Source organism: Protobothrops mucrosquamatus, unplaced genomic scaffold (assembly GCF_001527695.2).
Source record: "Protobothrops mucrosquamatus isolate PMUCROS unplaced genomic scaffold, P.Mucros_1.0 scaffold31, whole genome shotgun sequence".
In the NCBI taxonomy this organism is placed as follows: domain Eukaryota; kingdom Metazoa; phylum Chordata; class Lepidosauria; order Squamata; family Viperidae; genus Protobothrops; species Protobothrops mucrosquamatus.
In genome coordinates this window covers 845,087-868,265 of record NW_015386415.1, presented here as the reverse complement: position 1 = coordinate 868,265, position 23,179 = coordinate 845,087, and the positions used below count along the sequence as shown (strand labels likewise).

Below are 23,179 nucleotides of genomic sequence, written 5' to 3'. Positions count from 1 at the left end.
AACAATCAAACAAGCAAGACAGAGGAGTTCCCGGGGGTCAGAGAAAGAAACTTAAGAAGGGCCTAACCTAACTGATTTGACTGTTAAAAAACTCGATGTTAAAAGCAGCACGTTTGTACCTTCAGACTTGCAAGATTATATCAGCCTCCCAGGTAAACCTAAACCAGACAGGAGACAGAATTTGATGAGCTAAATCTACTTTATTGTAAGGCTATTGTAAGGCTACATTAACAAATCAAAAGCCCTGGATAGGAAGACCAGAAAAATAATGACAATGAATCATGACCTACATTCATTCAACAATGTTGATAGACTCTACTTATCAAGGAAAATGGGTGGGCATGGAATGTTGGAAGTTGAAGAAAAAAAGGACATTGGAAGAATATCCGAAGGACAAAGAAGAAGATGCACTGAAGCTAGCATAGCAGAAAGGCTTACTGAGTACTGGAAAGACAAAATTGGCCTACAAGAAAAACCAAATGAACAGAAAAGAGACACAGGAAGACAAAATATTACATGGCCAGTACTTTAAAAAATATAGCAGGCAAAGCAGATAACAACCTGGCAATGGCTAAGAGCAGGAACACTGAAGAAAGATACAGAGGGGCTTATTCTGTCTGACCAAACAAGACCAAGCCTTAGAACAACAAATGCACACAAAGCCAGAACTAAGAAGAGAAATGCTTCCACCGCAAAGAAGCTGAAGAAACTAAATTAGACTACCTGGTTACAGTAGCTGCTGCAAGATTGCAGACTGACTACAAACAATGCATGACAAAGTAGTAACAATGGTGCACTGGAATATCTGCAAGAAATACCATCTGCTTGCAAACAAGAACTGATGGGACCACAAAATAGTCAGAGCGGTAGAAAATGAAGACGCTACAATGCTTTGGGACTTTAGAATTCAAACAGACAGGTAGCTGACACGTAACAGCCCTGACTTAACAACTGTCGATAAGAAAGTCAAAGAAAAGGTCTGGATAACGGACGTGGCAGTGCCTGGGGACAGCAGAATAGAACAGGAAAAACTGGAGAAGTCAAAATACAAAGACTTGCAAATAGAAATAAAAGCAAAGATGGTATCAATAGCAATAGGCGTCCGGGGCTCACTGCTTTAGCAGAAATATGCTTGCCAGCCATTTCCTGGAGAACTTATTGCTGGACCACTATGACAGCAGCCTTTGTGGGAATCTGCTCTGCTCTGATGACTGAGGCCGCTGCAGGCTCACTCTGCTTCTGTGGGCAGGGAGAGATCAAAGCTCTCCTTCTGGGCCCAAGAACCATCGGAGGTTGGAGGAATGGCAGGTGTCTGCCTGTGAGCAGCTGCCATACCTTTTATCCCAGGAAGATGTTTTATGGAAAGGGGGAAAGGCAAGGCCTCTCTAGATCCCACCCAAAACCACCATGCTAGTGCCCAATTTGTAGGATTGTGTAGATGTGTTTCTGACACATTTCCAGGGTGGTCCGGAAGATTCTTGCATGCACATCCAAACATGTCAGAACATATACCTGCCCACCACAGATTGGGTGCTGAAATGCCTAGCCCACGGGGGGATAGCTAAAGATACCCTTTCACCCCTCTCTGGGGGAGCAGCAGCAGGAGCCATCCCTCGCCCTAATGCACAGGGAAGATGGACCTCTTGGGCACCCGCTTTTTGATCCGGCAGAGCCCTTTCCCGGGATCAGAACTGGCAGGTGACCTGTTCCCTGTTCCTTAAACCCTCCTCCTATCAAGGGAGGGGTTCTTCTACTGCATCTACAGTTTCTGTCTCTTGGGGACCGATTCCCGAGTCTCCCTGGCTGCTAAGGCAGAATTGGGAATGAAGGTGAGCTGTGTTCTGCTGCTCACAGACTGGAAAGGAATACTGAACACTGCAGTCGATAGGTGCTCAAAAAGCAGAACAGTTAATTCTAGAGTACTTGTGAAATAATGTCCAGTTAAAATATTTGTTTTGTGTGTCTAAACAAACCTCCAAAATAGCATTGGAGCATTTTTAACATGTAGGTTTCTAAAAGTATCTGCTTCTCATTTCTTTGAACTGCCACCTGTTCCCTTACAACTTGACTGGACTAAGCCCCTCACCTGATTCAGTTCTGTGGCTGGATGCTGCTGCTGCTATGTGTAATGTGAAACTTTTCACATCTCAAATGTAACTTCAAAGATCTACTGAGCTCTGCATTCTCTTGTCACCTCAGAGTGGCATGAAGTGCACGTGCCTGAGGCGAGAATGCTTGGCTTGGAGGCCCTCCCCGTGGGTAAGCGGCTTGGTACCTTTCAACTGAAGTGAAAATCTAGAAGCTTTTATAGGGTTTTCGATGCTTTCTAGCGAAGTCTTCTGCAAAATACTGAAAACACAATTTTCTTGAAACAACAGCTCTTCCGAGAGAAAAAAGTAAACAAATCCATATTTTTCAATGGTTACTCCTTCGTTTAAACTATTTTTGATCTGCTGCAATTGGAACATAGAAATAAGCACTAGAAATACCTGCTTAAAATAAAATAAAAAGGTTTTGTAACGTCCTCGACATGATTCCTACAGTGTCAACACTGGCTCTCCTTGGTGAAGGAAAGTTTGAGCATGAATAAAATTCTTGTCCAGGGGGGTTCTTGTGGGCAGAATCACCCCAACTCCCTGATACAAGGATAGCTTTTGAGGAATCAGCCAACTCTCACGACAGGATTTTACCTCCTCATTTGCTACTAATTATTTCAGGAAATTAGAAACATCATAACTTTAAAGGAAGATAAGGTTGAATTTCTTTTTTAAATCAAGCCAAAGTAATGTTTCATGTTTATTGGTTATGGCGAATGCTTGACTTGCACACTTGAAGCAGGTTTTAAAACCCCCTGTTGCTTCCCCCTCCTCCCCCTGCCACAGATTTTCCATGACAGGACAGCAGTCAAGTCTAATCCCAGGACAGCTTCCAGCTCTGCTTCGGAAAGCACCTTCCAGGGACTGGTGGCTATTCACTCCGCTCTTTCGGCTCCCGGTACTGCCACTGGAGGTAGTCAAAGATGTCCTTCTCGCTGTCCACAGGGAGTGGCTCCCCCGCAACTCCTGCCAATTCAGAGCCAGAGAGTTCCACCTGGTTACCACCCTAGCGAGAGATGCCCAATTCCCCAGCCAGAAGGCCTGTTAAGTGAAGAGGAGGAAGAGGAGGCCTCCGATGCATAGGCAGCGCTGCTTTGTGGAAACAACTTCCACTTGGCCAGGTCTGACAGTGCCAGCTTCTGCTTCCTTCTAGAGGAGAGACCCTTCAGACCTTTTGCCAACCATTATAGGGAGAAGGACAGAAACCAGCAAAAGAGAACAAAAGGATTGGACGGCTATTAGCAGTGTTAACAAACGCCCATCAACCAAAGCATTCCTTCTTGTTGACACAAGAAAGCTTTTTCCTCATCCTAAACTGATGAGGACTAGACAATACAACATGGCTTTGCTTGAACAAAATTTGGGATTTGTGGCATTACACTCAGGCAAAAAAGCTCTTTGTGAGCCAGCTCTCCGAGAGGACAAGGAAGAGTACTTACCAGTGACGCCGAGAGGCCGGATCGTGTACTCGTTGAGGGTGAAGCCCATCTCCAAGGCGTGGGCTCGCATGTTCTTATTGAAGAGGTCACTTCCAGTGAAGTAGAGGACTCCACAGTAATACTGGTCCTTGGGAATCAGCCTACGAGACAGTCAAGAGAGGCACTGGCACTGCTGGCCTGGCAGTGCAGGTAGTCCTCAAATTACAACATTAGTAGCTGCAGTGGTTACAATGCGAGATGCAAGGGAAGCACAGTGAGGCTTGGGGAGTGTGTGGGAGGATGGAGCAGGGAGGGTGCGTGAGGGTGCAAGGTGTGTATGTGAAGATACACGGGAGGTGTGGCAAGCTTGGTGAAAGTGCACAAGAGTGTTAGAGTGTGAAGGAGGCACCCACAAAGCTTGGGAGGGTGCATGCTGATGCCCAAGTGGCAGAGGAGGCGAGGCTGGACTTAGGGCGGGTGTGCAGCAGTTGCTGGGAGGGCGCAAGCACTGAAGGGCTGGGCGTGGGAGTGTGGCTGGGGGAGACTTACCCTAGAGACTTGTGACCTTTCCTGCCAAGTTCCCCATTGACTTTTTGGGAAGCCAGCAGCAAACATCACAAACGGTGATCACATGACCGGGGGGAGAGGCAGAATTCTGGGGGGTTACAGTTGTAACCACTATTCATTCAAGCACTGTTGTAATTTCGAATGGTGGCTGAATTAATGTCTTAAGTTGAGGACTTATGGAAGGAAACCTTCTAAGCTCCAAGGAAGATTTCTCCCTACTTTCCACAGAGATCCTGCATCACTGTCTGAGTCAGACTAGGTCCCTGTTTTTCAAGGACATTCAGAATCTAAGCCCCACATGGCAGCAACTGCTGGGAAGCAAAAACAGAAAGCCACAAGGTGTGGTTGTGGTTGATCCAGGTTGCTGAATTCTTTCAACTACTCTGCTAATCTTGCCTACTAGTTGCACAGTGGTTCAACTTGAGTTCTATGGATACATGGAGTTACACATCTACGACTTTTCCTTTTGTTTTTTCATTGTTCCTAGTAACTTGGCTAAGCATGGACTCTACAACTTCCCTTTAAATACTGCTGGATTTTTAATCTCATCTTCTGATTTACCTGATATCAATTCTCCTGTATGGATAGACGATGTCATCATCTCTACTTGGGAGCTGACATACACCCTAGAACCAGAAGAACAAGAAACAACGATTGCAGGTCTACTTCTTTCCAATATGGCAACTGATTAAATAAGAAATATAGAAAAGCAAAAAACCTGTCAAATTTTATAATTCTTTTAGAGCATTCTTCCATAAATCAATCAATTGGATATTGATTCAATTAACCACTATCTATAAGAGAACGCCAATCCATTATAGACAAGTTCAAATCACCAGGACCAGATAGATGATGATGACAATGACGACGACAACAACAACAACAATAACAAAACAACAACAACAATAATAATAATATTCAAAGCCGGACATCTGGCCTTTGGCTCTTAAGAGATCCTTTTGGACCTCTGCAGACAACATCCCTTGTGCCTATTAACATTAGCACTGTTGCTTATGTTTGCAAAAGAAGCAATCTCAGAATATGTGCTCGATGTCCATGAAAAATACAGAATTCAGATCATGTTAAATGTAAAGTCAACTTTAGGAGTGCTCAATAAAATAAGGCAATGAGAATCAGAGGTCAGTCACGACATAAGGTAAAATTTGAGGGCATGTAAAGAGTACCACATTTTTTTCATCTTTTTCCAAATAGCTTTATAGCAAAAAACAAACAAACAAAAAACCACAGCAAAAGTGTCTCCACCTTAACATCCTTCTATTGAACAAAGCCAAAATTCTTCTGAAGCTGAAAACGTATCTGAAAGTCCTTCTGAGTTAACTTGAGTTTTTTTCCTCAATTCTAATACTATATATAGAACAGAACTGAACAGAGTAGAACAGAAAAGAATAGAACAGAGCAGAATAATACAATAGAATATACAGAGAATGGAATAGATGAGACAGTTCTGGGCTTTTCTGAATCATTTGCCCAGTTCAGTATTCTGCAATCTGACACATTTTACTTATGTTGGGTTGGCATCTTCCCAAGTTCCCAGGCAACATTGCCAACCGTGGCAAAGCATCTCAACCAGGTTGGCCACAGGCCACGAAGACGAGGAAGTCTGAGGGAAGGTGGTCATGAAGAGGATCACAGACCAGCCCTCAGGGAGGCCATAATATTCCCCTGAGAGGAAGGACCTTTTAAGACACATAAAATATTTGTTTAGGAAAAAAAGAAGACTCACCATGAATTTGGTTTCTCCCTTTGAGAGTGTGTCTGTAACAAAGCGAATGCTTTCCAGCTGCTCCACAACTTGATGCAAAAGCTTTGGCTTGAAAAGAAACAACCGCATCACAATCAGGAAGAGAATCAAACTGCTTGAGAATGCTATTCTGGTGCCTCATCTGGACCTCAGAAAAGTTTAGGAATGGTTTCAGTCCCTGCACAGGAAATTGTATCTTCCTTTTATTCAAATACTACATCCATAACCTTTGGTATAGTCATGAAAAATCTGGCTGAGAATGAAATGGCAATATTTTTAAAGAGATTAATCCCAAAGTAATTTGCCATCTTTCAGGTAGTTTCTTGGATTTCCTGGGAACAGAAAAGAACCCTTGGATTCCAATAATTGCTGCTGTCTTGATTACAAGAGGATTATCCAAAAAGAAAACCTACCTTCTTGGCAGATTCTGAAGTGAAGTCTGGGTGTGTCAGCAGGATATCCATATCTCCACTGGATTCTGCACCTTTCAAAGCAAGGCCAGACAGCACAAGTTAGTTCTGCCTTGGAAATGGGTTTACAATTTAAGAGAAATCTATGAAGTGCTATTAAAAATGACAGTAGAAGATTTGTACTTTCAGACTTGCACAATTCTGTTAATGAAGCCTTAGAATTCGCTCATTCGGTCAGGTTTTCTTTTTAGTTTACCTGGGAGGGCCAATATCAATCTTGCAGCATTGAAAGTACAAATTTCCTGCTGCCTCTATAACAGTCTACAATATAAAAACAGTACACAATATAAAAAAGATGTAGAGACTCTGGAAAGAGTGCAGAAAAGCGCATCAAGAATGATTAGGGGACTGGAGGCTAAAACATAGGAAGAACGGTTGCAGGAATTGGGTATGTCTAGTCTAATGAAAAGATGCACTAAGGAAGACATAATAGCATTGTTTCAATATTTGAGGGGCTCCTACAAAGATAAGAGGGTCAACCTATTTTCCAAAGTACCAAAAGGCAAGACAAGAAACAATGGATGGAAACTAACCAAGGAGAGAAGCAACCTAGCCCACCCCCAAAAATCAAGCTAGGGCTTATTGTTGGTGTAGGCCTTACTTTCAGGGAAACACGGTACATTTGATATCAGAACTAAGAAAAAGTACCAGTAATTCGCAGGTTAGAACCTGTTAGAAACCCCTCAGTACCTCTTTCAGGGCTCTGCCACTCTACTGGGGGGGGGGGAGGTTTTCTCTGCTGGGAGGGGGGATTTTGGGTGTTCCTCCTCTGCTTTGGATCTGGCAAGATTCTGTCTATTAAGTGTAAGCAAATGAAGAACTATACAGGAGTGAATCTCATTGTGTCATCTTTGGGTTTGGCCCTGACAAATGGCAATTCCATCCTAACTGCCATTGTAAACTCAACTTACAATCACAAATGGCACTGGAATTTTGGTTGCTAAGTGTTGTGGTTGTTAAATGAGCCATCATATAACTGTACCCGATTTTACAAGAATTTTTACTGCAGTCATTAAGTAAATTATATAGTTGTTAAATGAATCACGTAGTCATTTAGCAAATCCAGCTTCCCCAATTGATTTTGTCAGAAGCTGGTTGGGAAGGTTGCAAATTGCAATCACATGACCCAAAATACTGCAAATATCATAAATGTAAGCTAGTTGCCAAGTACCCGAATTGCCTAACTTTAAGCACGGAGCTAACTTTGAGGACAGGTAAGTCACTTTTTCCGAGGCTGTTGTAATTTCAAACTGTTGTTAAACAGTCATAAGTCAAGAACTATCTGTATCTGTATCAGAGCATTTCAACCTTCCAAGTTGTTTTGCAAAAAAAGGGATTTTAATTCCACCTTTGAACAAGAGGTTTGTGAACACATATATATTATATTAAGAGCCATGGTGGCACAGCGGTTAGAATATGCAGTATTGCAAGTTGACTCTGCCCACTGTCAGGAGTTGACTCAACCTTCCATCCTTTTGAGGTCAGATTGTTGGGGGCCATATGCTGACTCTGTAAACCACTTAGAGAGGGCTGCAAAACACTGTGGAGCAGTATATAAGCCTAAATGCTATTGCTATCAAATGGTTTCAGGCAATCTCTCAATGTCACAAAAACACATCAGATTTTTAACATATTAGAATTGTTAATTGATAAGATATTGGTAATTTTTCTTCCCTGTAACCTGCATACGCACAGCTAATCTATCTTCCCCCACCTCATCACAAAAACCCTACATCATTCCAGCCGTTCTATACATCTGATGAAAGGAGCTGTGTCAGGGGCAAGGAATCAGAAGGACACTGTAGCTGATCAAAGTAATTTCTTTGTTGTTGCTTGCCTATCTAGAAGAATCTCCCCAGACTAACTGCATTCTCTTAGGAAAAAGCAAATAAAAGGGGTGAGATCTGGCCTCTGTTGCTTCCTTCCCTGGAGGGAGTCCAAGCTCGCCAGTCTCTTTTCTCCATCCCCTACTCTATCTGGAGATTCTGCCACATCTGCAAGTCACAAAAGCTTACGCCTTTTAGTAACATACGTTAGTTGGAAAAGGTGTTCCTTTTCCAGACTCCTTCAGACTGAGAAAAAATATCTTAAATCCTTATTATATTACATAACCATCTTTCCAGATCATCAAAATAAACTCTGGACTTACTGCTGCTTTATCTGATGGGCCAAATTGTTAGCAACTTGCTCACCATGATCCCCAGATCTCTGCTGCAGACACATTAATGAAAGGTCTGCTTATTTGGAAGGAACTCAAGATAAGGTAAGCATGAAACACAGAAGAAAGGGAAACCCGTGTGTAGCCCTCTAGCCCACATTCTAGCAATAGAGTCCAAAAGTCACATGGCAGGCAAGGAAAAATATGGAACACCAACCTCGGCGAAAACTGCCACAAACAGTAGCAATGTAGGCAGGGTCTACTTTCTTCACTTCACTCAATACAACGTCCTGTTGTGAAGAAACAGGTCAAGTCATTTGATCTCTCATGAATTCATATGCTTTTGTCTTCAGAGGAAGGAGTTATAACTGCTTACCTGCATTTCAAGCATCTCCTTCCTAGGAATTCTTTTTTCAAAGTCTTTGAAGTATCTGTGCATGCAAAATAAATGAGGATCAGGCATGAATTGTGGCTGTGATTCACAAGATTTATTTTGAAACAAATTCTGTTGAAATGAAATGCTTAGATTGGCATCAAATGCTGCCTGGGACTTAAGCACATCAACATTAAAGAAAATGACCGTGCATATTAGACAGAGTTTAGAAATAGAAATAGCACTTAGACTTATATACCGCTTCACAGTGCTTTACAGCCCTCTGTGAGCAGTTTACAGAGTCAGCCTATGGCCCCCAACAATCTGGGTCCTCATTTTACCAACCTCGGAAGGATGGAAGGCTGAGTCAACCTTGAGCCACTCAGAATTGAACTCCTGGAGTAACCAGTGAGTTAGCCTGCAGTGCTGCATTCTAACCACTGCGCCACATTAGATCAATTTTATAGCAGTTCATTCTAAATAACAACTGAATGTTGCAAGTAAAAATTCCACTGCTACGCCCTGTCACGCCCTCTTTGCTATTAGGAACAGAAATAATGAGGACCACTAATAGATTACTCAAGAAACATTTTTCACAACTGAGATACAATTTTTAAATAATCCAATAGTATTGGCATTTGCTTTGAGAATAGAAATGTCTATTTTCAAGGACACACAGTGTAAGTTTCAATGCATCTATTTGTTCCTCTAAAAAAACCAAAATGGAAAATAATCTGCTTCCCCAAGTTCAGTTCCTCTCACCCTGGGGTCAACTGTTAGGCTCTTGTGAATCAAAACAATCATAATATAAAAATGAGGCACCTTTCCTAGGCATGAAAACACTGTCTTCCCTTCCCTCAGATTAATAAAGTAAGCAGATCTTACTTTAATCCAATGCGTTGGTGATGATTCAATTTATGTTCATTTTTCTTTAAATCTAGAAAAAACAGTATGGAATCAGTTGTATTTCTTGAAAAACAAGCTTTCTTGAAAAGCCAAGTCTTTCCTAAAACAGAGCTATTGTCTTGAAAACTTTAAGATGCAGTCAGAGAGAGAGAGAGAGAGAGAGAGAGAGAGAGAGAGAGAGAGAGAGAGAGAGCGCGAGAGAGAGAGAGAGCGCGCAGACAGAGGAAGGTGTCAGAAATTTAATTACTGCAGGAACAATTTGATTTCTGTGTTAATTTTAATATTCCATCAACACATAACATATTCTTTTAACAAAACAAAAATACTATAACACCTAACATATCATACAAACAATTTTTAATACATCAGTTACACTGACATAACATCATCGTGCAGGAGAATCAAGCCTAACTGAGCAACAAGATTCTTTTTAACAGGGGAGTGAGGGAGACTCTGTTTGCAGGGTATCTGCTAACCTGTCTCAGCAGGGTGCTCAACAAATCTCTCAATTTTCAGATCTAAAGGTAAATATGCAAGTAATAACCTTTTAATGGCTCACCTTCCAATGTTTTAATACCTTCATCTACTAGTTTCCTCGCAGCAGCAGGACTGCAAAGAAAAGGGTAACTCATTAATAACTGGACAGAATTTACACTGCAAAATCTCAGTAGAGCTCAAATTAATACATCTGAGTAAGAAAAACTGACAGATTACTTAACCAAAATGGTAGAAATAATTCAGAAAGGTAAGATAGTGGCAATTCAAAATCTTTGGGAAGCAAAGAAAACTAAAGCTATTCTGTAAGGAACAGCTTCAAAACCTCATCCCAAGAAAGCAGGACTCTTGGAACCGTTTCATTCCAAAAGGAACTTTTATTAGGAGAAGCTGATAGCAGGCATAGAAGGCAGGATCTGAGGGCTTCCCGCTCAGATCAATAGGTTAAAAGAGCCCCAAGCAAACCCCACCCAATAGTTCATCGTTCAGTTCAAATGAGCCAATCCCCAGGTGTTAAGTCTGCTGTGGGAATGGAGCTGATAACGGATAGAGAGATAAGCCAGATGGCCAGAGGCACATTCCTTTCTCACCCCAGGGGAGACATCAAGGGGAAACAGCTCAAAGAGCAAGCAGATAGACGGGAGAGAGAATACATTATAGCAAAAGGAAAAGGTAATAGTGCATTCCATAGGGCCTCCTCCCTCCCCCTGAGGAGAATGATAGAGCCCACAGAAAGAAGCCAGAAAGGGACAAATCAAACCCTCCCAACCAGGAAAATGGGTTCTGACATATTCAGAGCTGAGGAAATACCAAACAACAAGTAAAAACGAGAGAGAAGGTTTACAGCATGTATTTTATTTAGTGTATGGCAGGGGTCCCCAACCTGTGGGCCATGGCTCACTACTGAGTTGTGGCCTATTCGCAACTGGGTCGCATGAGTGGTAGGTCGGTGCTTGTGTGCTCGCAGCCCCACTTGCGCATACTACCTTCAACAACTAAGCTGGTACAAATTTCTGTAATTTACTGTAGTCTCACTATATTTTTTATGGAAGAGATATTCTGTCTGACACCTCTGATGAGACCTGTCCAGTACGACTGAACCTCTGGCAAAGCTCTCTCTTTCGTCAGAGCACATAAGCCCCATAACCATATCAAAGAGTGCCTCACTGGGCAACAATAATAATAATAACAACAACAATATACTTTTGTGGGATGATGAATATGTGTTTATCCCAAGCATATTACTATTAAGAATAGTAGTAATTACTTTTATTAGTATTATTTTGTTCAGGAAACCTGATTCCTGTTTTTTAGATTTCAATTATTTGCCTTTTCCAAATACCCGTTCTGGCAGTTTAAGATTAAATATGCACATAAATTTACCCTATGCCACTAACTCTGGTCAGTAAATTGATAGAAGAGCTTGTGTCATCTTGTCGAATCTAGAGGAAGGAAAATATAATAAAATCACTACGTTGAGTTTTACACACACACACACACACACACACACACACACACACACACACACACACACATTATCATAAGGATGCATGAGAGCTGTATATTAGCATATGAATTGCAGAGAGAATAGAATAGAATAGAATAGAACCTTGAAGGTCTTCTAGTCCAGCCCCCCATTCAAGCAGGAGGACCTATACCATCTCAGACAAGTGACTGTCCAGTCTCTTCTTAAAAACCTCCAGAGATGAAGCACCCACGATCTCTGAAGGCAAAGCTGTTCCACTGGTTAATTGTCCTCACTGTTAGGAACTTTCTCGTTAATTCCAGGTTGCTTCTCTCTTTGATCAGTTCCCAACCATTGTTCCTTGTCCTGCCCTCTGGTGCTTTGGAGAATAATCTGACGCCCTGCCCTCTTCTTTGTGGCCGCCTCTCAAATACTGGAATACTGCTATGTCACCCCTATTTCTTCTTTTCTTTAGACTAGCCAAACCCAAGTCCTGAAGCCATTCTTCGTATGTTTTGGTCTCCAGGCCTTTGATCATCTTAGTTGCTCTTCTCTGAACTTTTTCCAAGGTCTCAACATCTTTTTTGTAGTATAGTGACCAAAACTGGTTGCAGTATTCCAGGTGTGGTCTCACTAGGGTTTTATAAAGCGGTACTAATACTTCACATGATCTTGATTCTATGCCTCTGTCTATACAACCCAGGATTGTATTAGCTTTTTTGGCTGCTGCTGCACACTGCTGATTATAGTCAAGTGATCGTCCACTAGGAGCCAGGTCTCACCTAATCTGTACTTAAAACTTTGGTTTTTCCTGCCTAAATGTAAAACTTTGCTTTTCTCCACATTAAAGCTCATTTTGTTGGATAGGGTCCATTGCTCAAGTTTGTCAACATCTTTTTGAATCCTGAGCTTATCGTCTGGGCTATTCCTGCCAGTTTAGTGTCCTGCAAATTTGATGAGTTCCCCTTCTATTCCCTCATCTAAGTCATTGATGAAGATATTGAAGAGTACTGGGCCTCAGGCGGAGCCTTGTGGTACCCCACTGCTTACTTCTAGGGGAGACATGATAGCAGTATTCCAGTACTTGAGGGGCTGCCACAAAGAAGAGGGGGTCATGTTATTCCCCAAAGCACCAGAAGACAGGACAAGAAATAATGATTGGAAACTGATCAAAGAGAGAAGCAACTTGGAATTAAGGAGAAACTTCCTGACAGTGAGGACAATTAACCAATGGAATAGTCCAGTATAGCTTTAATGAAAATATATATGAAATTTGTCTGAAATGGTATAGGGTTTCCTGCCTAAACAGGGGGTTGGACTAGAAGACCTCCAAGGTCCTTTCCAACAACAACATCATCCTCATCATCATCATCATTATTATTATAAATAAGACTCTAAGCATTCAAATATTTACCTTTTCTATCTTACGTAATTTTCCAGTAGATAAAAATTCATCGATCTTTTCAGCAATTTTAGTTCCTACGCCATCCTAAAAATATGAAGTTGACATTAAAAAAACAAATCTTACATTTAGTAACCAGTGACATCAGAAAAGCTCTTCGCATACACACATAGATGTTCTCAATTTAGGAATTCCTGCAAAATTTCTCAACTGGTTTTTACAGCAGAATAGGACCTGTTTTCTGTAAAACAGAAGTATGAGATTTCTCATGAACCTGTTTAGTGAACACCTTCTTTTTAAATGGATTTAATTATATTTAGAATATTTAAAATCAAGAAATTTCTTAATGAAATTTGACTGAAATACCAACCGTATCAACTAAGAACTCCTAAAAAACTTTGGAAAATTCTTTAATTCTTATTAGCTCTAGAACTTACCAATTTCTTTGCTTCGGACCCACTTTTTATCTTGCTCGGGTACTTGGATATTACAGATGCTGCTTTCCTGAACGGGACAAGAAAAAAAAGCATCTTCCTATTTGGGCAGCACTGTCAGCCTAGGGCGGGGGTCCCCAACCCCGTCCCAGCCACTCGCACAGAACCATCCCCTCCCCCTCCCGCTGGTCCGCCAAGCCAGAAAGGTTGGGGACAGCTGGTCTATGGAAAAAGTGTTTTCCAAATTGCATGACAGAATTCCAAGAACAGCCTCTTGCAAGAAAGAAATACCAGGAAAATTTCTACCGTATTTTCTAAAACAATGATGAGAGATTCCATATGAAACAGATTAGATGATTGTTCACAAAGTGTAAATCTTACCTGTAAGCATTGTATTTATGAATAGCTCTATTCACATTCTTTTCATAGTTGGCCAATTCTGAAAAAGTTATAAAGAAGAGCATAAATTAAAACCTCAATTTAACTAATTATTTTTAAAAAATATATGGCCGCTCAACTCAACGGCGCTGGGCAGCTTATAAGGATAAAATCCCAACATAAAAACAATACAAAAAGCAATAATCCCCCATCCCCTTGGTGACAAATCTTGTGAGCCACTTGTTGGGGTCTCCAGGCCCATTGGCAGAACCATCTCTTCAGGGCCTTGGGAAAAGTGTCATAGTGGAGGCCATTCCCATCTCTAATGGGATGGCGTTCATAGGGAGGGACTATGAATTTCTATTATATTAATTTTAATGGTAAAGGAAAGCACACTGCTAAACTATCTAACTAAAACAGAGGGAGTCCAAAAGCATTTTGAGAAATGGACCCTTAGTCCAATCCCCAAACTTCCAAGAGAATAGAGTTGTACCCCCATAAATTCAAGCAGCTAGCTCCATCACTGGAGGTTTTTCAAGAAGTGACTGGACAGTCACTTGTCTGAAATGATATAGATTCTCCTGTTTATGCAGGGAATTGGACTAGATGATCTCCAAGGTCCCTTCCAACTCTGTTATTCCATATTCTATGTTCTAAGATGGAAGTCTTTTCTTCAAAACAAAACATCCAACCTTGGCTACGTTTTGCAAAAATCTACATCAAGTCTCACAAAAGCATGTGGGAGAATGTGTTATGGTCTGATGAGACCAAGGTTGAATTTTTGGACATATATCCAAAAAGTATGTTTGGTGCAAAAACAAGGCTGTGCATCACCAAAAGTATACCATACCCACAATGAAACATAGAGGTAGTAGCATTATGCTTTGGAGTGTTTTTCTTCACTGGGGCTTTAGTCAAGTTGGAGAGGATTATGAACAGTTTCAAATATGTCAGTTTTGACACAAAACCTCTATGCTGAAGAGAAATTTCACCTTTCATCATAACAACGACCCAAAGCATACCTATAAATTAACAAAAGAAGATCAAAGTTTAGGAATGGCCCAGCCATAGCTGGGACCTGAATCCAATTGGAAATTTGTGGGGTGACCTGAAGAGGCAGCCCCAAAAGACCGAATGTTGTCTAAATTCAAAAGGTACTTCAACAAAAGTATTAGTTTAACTCTGTGTGCTTATGCAATCGTGTTATTGTATGGTTTTTATTGTTTTCCCCACTAACAGGTTTATTGAAAAATAAATTGAATCACACAGCTTATACATTACATCAAGCATGTCAAACTGCCAGCCCGTGGGGCCGGATGCATCATGCCAAAACCGTGCCCACCCCATTGCCGGCAATGGGGAAAAATCGCGTTATGTTGCGTGACATCACGTGACGTCGCGAGTTTGACATGCCTGCATTACATTAAAGGTGGAAAAAATTCTGAAGTGATTTATCTAGGTCTGTTTTTTTTTTATAAAAACCTGGCATTGTAATGGGGGTGGGTAGATTTTTTGTACCCAGTGTAGATTCAACAAAAACATTGAAATTGGAATACTGTTTAGTATTAACCTCAAATCAAAAACTGTTTCAATAAGAGTATGCAATGGGGGGGGGGCTGAAAAAGTGTTTGGGATTATGATAGCAATCTTTCCCGAAGCTGGGCTAGGAAATACATTCTAATAATCATAGTCAACAGGAGCTGAAACAGAATTTATCATTTGCTCATTCTTCACTCAGCAGTTTTTCTCTCTTTGCCTATGCATTTCCTACTTCGCAGGAAATAGGAAGATTCAATATACTTGTATTCCTCATCTGCAGATGTTTTGTCCTCCTGCTGCTCTAAGAAGTTTCTAAGCTCAAGTAGCATTTGAAATAATAGAAAATACTTACAGCTCTGGTTTTTTTATTTTGGCAGTGCTTTGCTCTCCAAGCTTGTTTCAATTTAGATTCTGAACATTTCATTACCAGACTAGGCAACATCATCAGCAGGATTTTATATAGCTCCAAACAAACAACCAATCACACAACCAACTAACCACACTGGCACACAAGACATTTATAAGCTAAGAAAATTAGGACAGAAACTCCTGCTGATGATATTACCTATCTGGTAACAAAAAGTTCAGAAACTAAATTGAAACAAGCTTGGAGAGCAAAGCACTGCCAAAATCAAATACCATTTTTCTAATAGAATTCTTCATTGGCCAACATGTGATTGGACACACGCACATTTGTCTAGGTGCATAAGCTCTCAGGGTTCCTACAAGCAACAAACCATGCTCATAATAATCCAATCGTCATAAATCATAACTCAATGATAGTCATAAGATACTAAACAAAAACAATCAACATAAATCGTAAGACACAAACAACTAAATGATAGTCATAAAATGCTAAGAGAGTAGGTAATAGGAAAGTGAGGGATAATAGTAACACAGCTCTACTAAGTGGTTTGACATCCTAAAACACGTGTTGTGGGAATTAGTTATTTAGCGGATGGATGGGGGGGCGCTGTCTTTGCGTCTAGTTCAGGGGTAGGCACCCTTGGCTCTTTTATGACTCGTGGACTTCAACTCCCAGAATTCCTGAGCCAGCATGGCTCAGCATGGAAACCTCTCCCTTTCCCCTCAGCATGGCTGGCTCAGGAATTCTGGGAGTTGAAGTCCACGAGTCATAAAAGAGCCAAGGGTGCCTACCCCTGAACTAGTTGTTTGAGGAAGGCGTTGCCACGGAGTTTACGTCCAGGGCGCGAGGGGCCTGCAGGTTCTTTCGCGGGCCTCTCTCTGGCTCCTGCACGTACTCTGCTTCCCGGGATCTTCCCGGGGAGAGAGGCCCGAAGGGCCGCAGTTCGGGCGCCGTGCAAGGAGCCCCGGGAGGAAACCCGGGCGCCGCGTCGCCTCTTCAGAACCGAGCCAAGGGGCTTTCAGGGGCCTTCCGGCTCCGTCGGCGCGGCGTCCCGGGCTGCTTCTCCGCGGGGAGCCCCGCTTCCACTTCCTCCCTGCCTGGCAAGAGCCCCGCGGGGCCCGGGAGCCGCCGTGGCGGACCCTGAAACGCCTTACAACCCTCCGGCCCGCTTGGCCGGCCCTCCGCTCGGAGCGGCGGCACCACCCACCGCTGAGGAGGTCGGTGATGGCCTGGTTGGGGTTCTCCTGCGGCGCCTTGCGCTTGCTCATCGGGGCGCGGGAGGACCGTCGGGGCCGGCCGGGCTGCCGGACGCGGGGAGCCCTCTGCGCGTTCCTACTCGCTGGGGGAAAGGCGGGGCCGGAAGTGACGCGCGCGGCAGCTCCGGAAGTGGGGCCGCCGGCTGCAGAGGCCGAAGATGTAAGCGGGGCTGCGGGGCTCGTGGCGGCGGCGGAGGGGGGGGGAGCCCGCCTCCTCCCGGCTGCTAACCGCCGTGTCTCCTTCTCTCCCCGCAGGGCGAAGGTCACCTTCAAGGTCACGCTCACTTCGGACCCGCGTTTGCCTTACAAAGTGTGAGTCCACGCAACGCGCCGGCTCTGCAGCGGGGGTGGGGGTTGCCCAGCCCCCGCGCGCCTGAAGCTCCCTCTGGACCTGCGAGGGCGCGCGCCTGCCTCCCCGCCCGCGACGGGACCCCCGCCCTGGGTCACCGGCTGCTGCCGTGGGGGGAGGGGGCGGGTTCCAACCGGGAAGTGCTGGGACGCCCAGACTTCGCAGACGTGGCAGAGAACCCGGAGGAATATCTGTTTGCAGATCCCCGGAGCCGCTGGGAGCCGAGCTTCCCTGCCGGAGCTTTTGCTTCGGCAATAACGCCTCGGAGGGCCAGGCGGTTAGAGGTGGACGTTGGGACTGGGTTCTAAAAAACAGGCTTTGGTGTAGAAATATGCAGCCGTCACCAACTTTAGAGAACTGTCTGTTTTTTGTAGGTTAAGTGTACCTGAAAAAACACCTTTCACAGCCGTCTTGAAGTTTGCTGCAGAAGAAGTGAGTGATTTTCAAAATATACAAATAGATTTTTTAGCAACATGTTTTGTGTAAAAGAGTGTTTCCTTTTTATTTGGCGGTTTTGAAATGGAATAAAAAGAACAAAATATAGTAGTATGATAGTGTCACTTTTCGTCTTATAAAGTAGGAGTGGCAAGGTATAATTCTATTCTTTTAACTTGTTGTATTTCTATTTAATTTAGTTCAAAGTCCCTGCAGCTACAAGTGCCATTATAACAAATGGTGAGTTTATATGACCCATAATTTATTTTTTAAAATATATTTTATTGATTTTTTTAACATAAACACCTTGATATTTGGTAAACAACGTGTTGTCTTGGTTTATGTTTACAAAGTAATCACAATCAGTTTCTGTATTCCAAAGTCCACATAATAGCTTTGCTTGATTTTCTCTTCTTCCAATAATATTCTCTGTGCCAACCTTAAATTAATACAATTCTTATTAGTTTGATAGGTAACAGTTAAATATAATTTTTTTTCTAAAATTTCTACCAATAATAATCACCTCAATATCATGCTTCTTTTCTATCTAGTCATCTTGGTTGCCTCATCATGAATCCTGTTTACAATTCTTATTTACATTTATTTTCCCTACAATGTTCAAAACATTCTTACTAGTTAAAATTTTCCCAGAGTTAATTACCTTAAAGTATTTAAATCTATTTTCATGTCATGACACAAAAGAAAGATGAGAGAAAAAGAAAAAAAGAAAAAAAAAGAAAAAAATATATTACTTAAAATAAATATTTCTCTTAAACGAGTATACATTTATTTCCAATTTTTTCTGTTCTTTTTACCCATAATTAAACCTATGTTTAATCTTTAAATGTTCCATTTAATAAATCCAATCATTAATCTTTTAACTCTATTCAAAACATTTTTTTTATTTATCCATTGGAATTTTCTTAAAATCAATTACATTTAAATATCTAAAACATTTCCTTTATATTGATCATCCCAAACATTTTTGTATTTCTCATATCAAAAAACAAAAGAAAAAAGAAAAAAATACTATCTTACTTAGAGGGTTCATCCCTCTTAAACTAAAGTATTTCTATTTCTTCAACCATGACCCATAATTTAAGAGATGCTCAGATATGTTCCACTGTTGGTCATGGATCAGTTAACCACAGATCCTAAAATTTCAAAGTCCAGGATCTGAGCATCAGAGACCTGCTGGGTGGAGAAAGCAATTCAGGATTAGTCAGTTCTTTCTGCCATACTTTTGGAAGGGTGAAAAGGAAGGTGGCGTGGAAGGCAGGCATAGTAAAGGTAGTTTTTAAAGCCAGTCACCACGTGCAGATGGAGCAAAGCTGGTCTTGCAGAATGAGGAGGTCCTCAAAGGTCCTCTGAAAGATACGCGGTGGTAGAGGAAACCCCTTCCTCAGTTCCTGGCAGCCATTTAATGAGTAGAAAAAACATTTCAAACTTTTGTGGGTTTGAACTGTTGGTGAAGATTCTTCAAGGGAAAGGAAGGCCTGTTGCGGTCTTAAGGAGGAAAATATTTGAATTGAGGGCTCCAGTTTGGATAGTCTGATTTGGTGGTTTGTTTTCCAGGTTTCATATTTTGTCCAATCCTTCACGCTTATTCTATGAGGATTGTCTAGGTAGTCCTCGACTCATCACCAGTGGCTTTTCGAAGTTACAGTGGCCTTCCCAGAACTACTTCCAACCCTGTTTCAAAGTTCCAACAGCTGTGCCTATTCCTTCCCCATCCCCCCGTGATCACATGGTCACATTTTGGGCACTTGGCAACCTGCCTGCTGTTTGTGATTTGAAACTTCTTCCAGTTTCCAGCAAATAAAGCCCTTTGGGTGTAATGGGTTCATTTCACAGTTGCCGTGTTCACTTAGCAATCATTGCAAAAAAGATTGTGAACGTGGACGCTGTCACATGAGCTCCATGGCTTATAATTGTAATTCCAAGCTCAGTTATGGTTGTGAGTCAAAGACTACCTTTATGCCTGACCTAGACCTGAATTAGGCTCACCCACATCAATCAAACCTGACAATGAGCCGCTAGAAGCACGAGGGGGCTAATGTATTATCCTTTAGAAGAAAATTCCCCTTTCATTACCAAATGGGCATGAGCAACTTACCTATGAAAACAGAAAAAAAGCCTAAGCCTTGCAGATACTTGGTTTTGTTAAGGGTGAACCAGAATCTTGATGGGCTCTGCATTGTGAAGGGCATCTCACAGTACTTTGAAACTTGGAAGTATTTCAACTATGCAAAAGTGCTTTTTCAAAGGGCAACTGGACTGTTCTTTCTTGAGGAAGAAGAAAATGTTTTTTCCTCAAGGAAAAAACAGTCCAGTTGCCTTTTGAAAAAGCACCTTTTAGACCACTATGCCCCGGATGACTGAGAATCCAGACATCATTCCACTGTGCAGTGTTTGAGATTCAAGGCAGGAATGCAGCTCCTCTCCATAACTGCTTAAAGTATTTTCTTGAATTTGTAGCGTGCAGCCAGCCATCTGGAGCTGCCAAGTGATCTAGGGAATGGTGGGCTGCTTTAAGGAATTGCAGGCTGAGTCCTCATGCTCTGTGGTATCTTTTGGCTTTCGAAATGCTGCAGAGTTTTAGTTCTAAAAATAGCACTGGTGACTTGTTAATGCCTATTCTGTTGAAATCCAGTAATCAAGCTTGTCCACTTGTTTCTGATTACATGTACTAAAATCATGCTAGCATTTTCATAGAGGGCACAGTTATATTTTTTCTTACGTATTACATTTTTTAATCTCATGAACTGGGCAAGAATCTGATTTTGTTTCAGTAATGATTCCATTCGTTTTCATGGGATCCAGAGGGGATATACTGCAGCAGAATCTCACTAACCCAGGCTGAGGAATTCTGGGAGTTGAAGTCCACAAGTCATAAAAGGGCCACGTTTGAAGATCCCTGCACTAATCTCTTTAATTTCCCCCCCCCCCAGATGGAATAGGAATAAACCCTGATCAGACAGCTGGTAAGTGCCTGTAAAATTCTAAGAGTATTTTGTAATGAATTCTGTACAGATGTACTGCTGTAGATATTAAAGATATGGGATAGCAAGAAACAGATTTTTCCACCATATAATATCAATAAAGAAGCAGCATAAAGCATCATCCTGACAACTTTTCCAAACATTTCTCAATACAAAATAATTATGTGAAGACATGAATTGGCAGGTCCTTATTCTTGTGGTGAATGACGACTTCTGCAGTTCAACAGACTCTAGAAAGCTAGAGACTGCTGACCGTTGTCTGGGCAAATATGCTCCTCAGAAGTTAGGCATCTCTTGAGACATACATAAGAACACAAAGGAGCAATTGCAAGTGTGAACAAGCATAAATGCTTATAAAGTTTTAAGGCTTGCCTGGACCTAGCACTAGGACTGCAACTAATTTATGAGCTTATTGGTTAATGTGTGGCTCATTTGGTTAATGTGTGGCTCAGATGTTTGTGTGATCCCTGCAAGCTTTTTTTATCATTTATGATAAATGATAAAATATTTTACCTTGAATATGTCTACATCAGTTAAGAGTGTCACTTTTTAGGAACAGGTTTTATCTAGATTCTAAAGTCATAAACAAACCTACTGAACATGAGAATAAAATTTTTACCTAGATCTGCATATTTGTGTAATGATTGCAAGCTGTGAAAATATTTCATGAACAAAAGATTGTTAAAAGGGCCTTGTGAGTAGGAGTGCAGAGTCTTGAGTAGGAGTGCAGAGTGTGTTTACAAAGGTCTGACCTGCTGCCATATTCTCTCTGCTCCTCCCTAGCAGTGGAGGAGTAAAACATGCAGATGTTTTTTAGAATTTCTGTTGTTTCTTTCCTGCTGCACCTTGCAGAATTATGTTTATGCATTTACTAAAACCTTTAATTAAAGCACAAGTAAAAATCTCTTGTGTATCCTTTTAGGCAATAACCTTCCTTTTCTTTTTCCAGGGAATGTTTTCTTGAAGTATGGTTCAGAATTGCGACTTATTCCCAGAGATCGTGTGGGGAGATATTGGCACATGCAGGGTCCACTTATACTTAGAGAACAGAAGTAGCAGACAAATACACCAATTGGCCTGATGCCATCCAAGAATCCTGCATTTCTCTATAAAATCATTGTTACCACAGTGAACTCATGATAAGTAGTCAGAATGTCCTTTTTGAACAATACCTAGAGGAGAATCTCATCACCACTCCGCCTGCCTGCCTGCCTGCCTTTTTTTGAAGTCTCCAGGCTCGTTTGCTTTTTGAGTTCCCCAGTTCACTTGGAGCTGACATTGCTACCAAGGGCAGCCGGTAAACGGAGGATCATATGTTTTCTGTTCCTTTGAAATGAATAGGGAAGCATTTTCTTGTGTTTATCAGCAATGGGGAGCTACTTCTATAGCTATAGCAAGGCAGTTTAATACATTGACAAATGATTAATTTGGTTTAGACAATGTAATCATGTATTTGAGTATTATGAAAAGTGTTATGGTACATACCTCCAATGTTTGCTAAACGTTTGTGTAACTATTAGGAATCCTTTATTACATTCCAAGAAAAAAGGCCATTTAAATAGCAAGTTACCACTGTGGGTGCTTATATGCTTAAATTGTGTCAATGTTGGTTCCTTGAAATCATGAGTTTTGTTATCTAATGTTTAGTTTCAGGAGAGATGTTTTTATGTGGAAATGCATTTTACTATAGATAATAAATTATATTTCCGAGCCCTACTGAGCAAAAAACGTAAAGCCAGCCCACTATTTCACGAGAGTTTTTAAAACGCCAGAGAGGCTCTGGTGTGCCAGACTGGTTCCCACTAATCTTCAGGCTTGGGTAGGTTCAGATTTAAACCTTTCAATTGGTCCTTTTATTTTCCAAATTTTTGATTAAAGTCTGCTATAGAACTGCATTCTAGCTAAGGGGGTTTATTATTAATTGAAAGCCGAGCATGCTTAGAATCTTTAAACTAACAGAACTTGATAAATGTTTTGTTTGTGGAAGCAAAATAAAGTGTCCAACAGTAATGAAAGCAAAATAAAGTGTCCAACAGTAATGAAAGCTCTGTCTTATTGGCTTGTGGGTTCTCAAAAAAAGGTATATCAGGAATATTTCTGCTCACCCTTGAAATAGTAAAAGACTGAAATTTTCTGGCAGATTAACACTCGCTGCTATTGAGCAAGATAAAAAATTTTCAGCACCTCTTCAGTTCATGAGGTCCTTCCCATTTATGCCATTTCCCCTAGTTTATTTGGGAAGGGCCTGATGCACTGAATACAGCCTGACCTTGTTAATGAAATGGTTATGCCTCCCTTATACACACT

The 23,179-nt window shown here is 41.6% G+C and overlaps 2 protein-coding genes across 2 annotated transcripts; one reads left to right on the top strand and one right to left on the bottom strand.

The window, feature by feature from the left end:
* Positions 1-2,778: 2,778 nt before the first annotated feature.
* On the bottom strand, positions 2,779-17,147 carry POLB (DNA polymerase beta). Its single transcript, XM_015811146.1, has 14 exons — positions 17,038-17,147; positions 13,928-13,985; positions 13,550-13,616; positions 13,125-13,199; positions 11,629-11,687; positions 10,310-10,359; positions 9,730-9,781; positions 8,848-8,902; positions 8,689-8,761; positions 6,257-6,327; positions 5,826-5,912; positions 4,643-4,707; positions 3,536-3,675; positions 2,779-3,062 (listed from the first exon to the last, which is right to left on the bottom strand). The coding sequence occupies exons 1-14, from the start codon at positions 17,096-17,098 to the stop codon at positions 2,968-2,970; spliced, it is 1,008 nt and encodes a 335-aa protein (XP_015666632.1). The 5' UTR covers positions 17,099-17,147; the 3' UTR covers positions 2,779-2,967.
* A 47-nt stretch (positions 17,148-17,194) lies between these two features.
* Positions 17,195-22,918, top strand: UFM1 (ubiquitin fold modifier 1). Its single transcript, XM_015811147.2, has 6 exons — positions 17,195-17,246; positions 17,342-17,398; positions 17,810-17,867; positions 18,071-18,110; positions 20,822-20,854; positions 21,822-22,918. Coding segments are annotated over exons 1-6 (297 nt in total). The 5' UTR covers positions 17,195-17,244; the 3' UTR covers positions 21,929-22,918.
* The last annotated feature ends 261 nt before the right edge of the window (positions 22,919-23,179 follow it).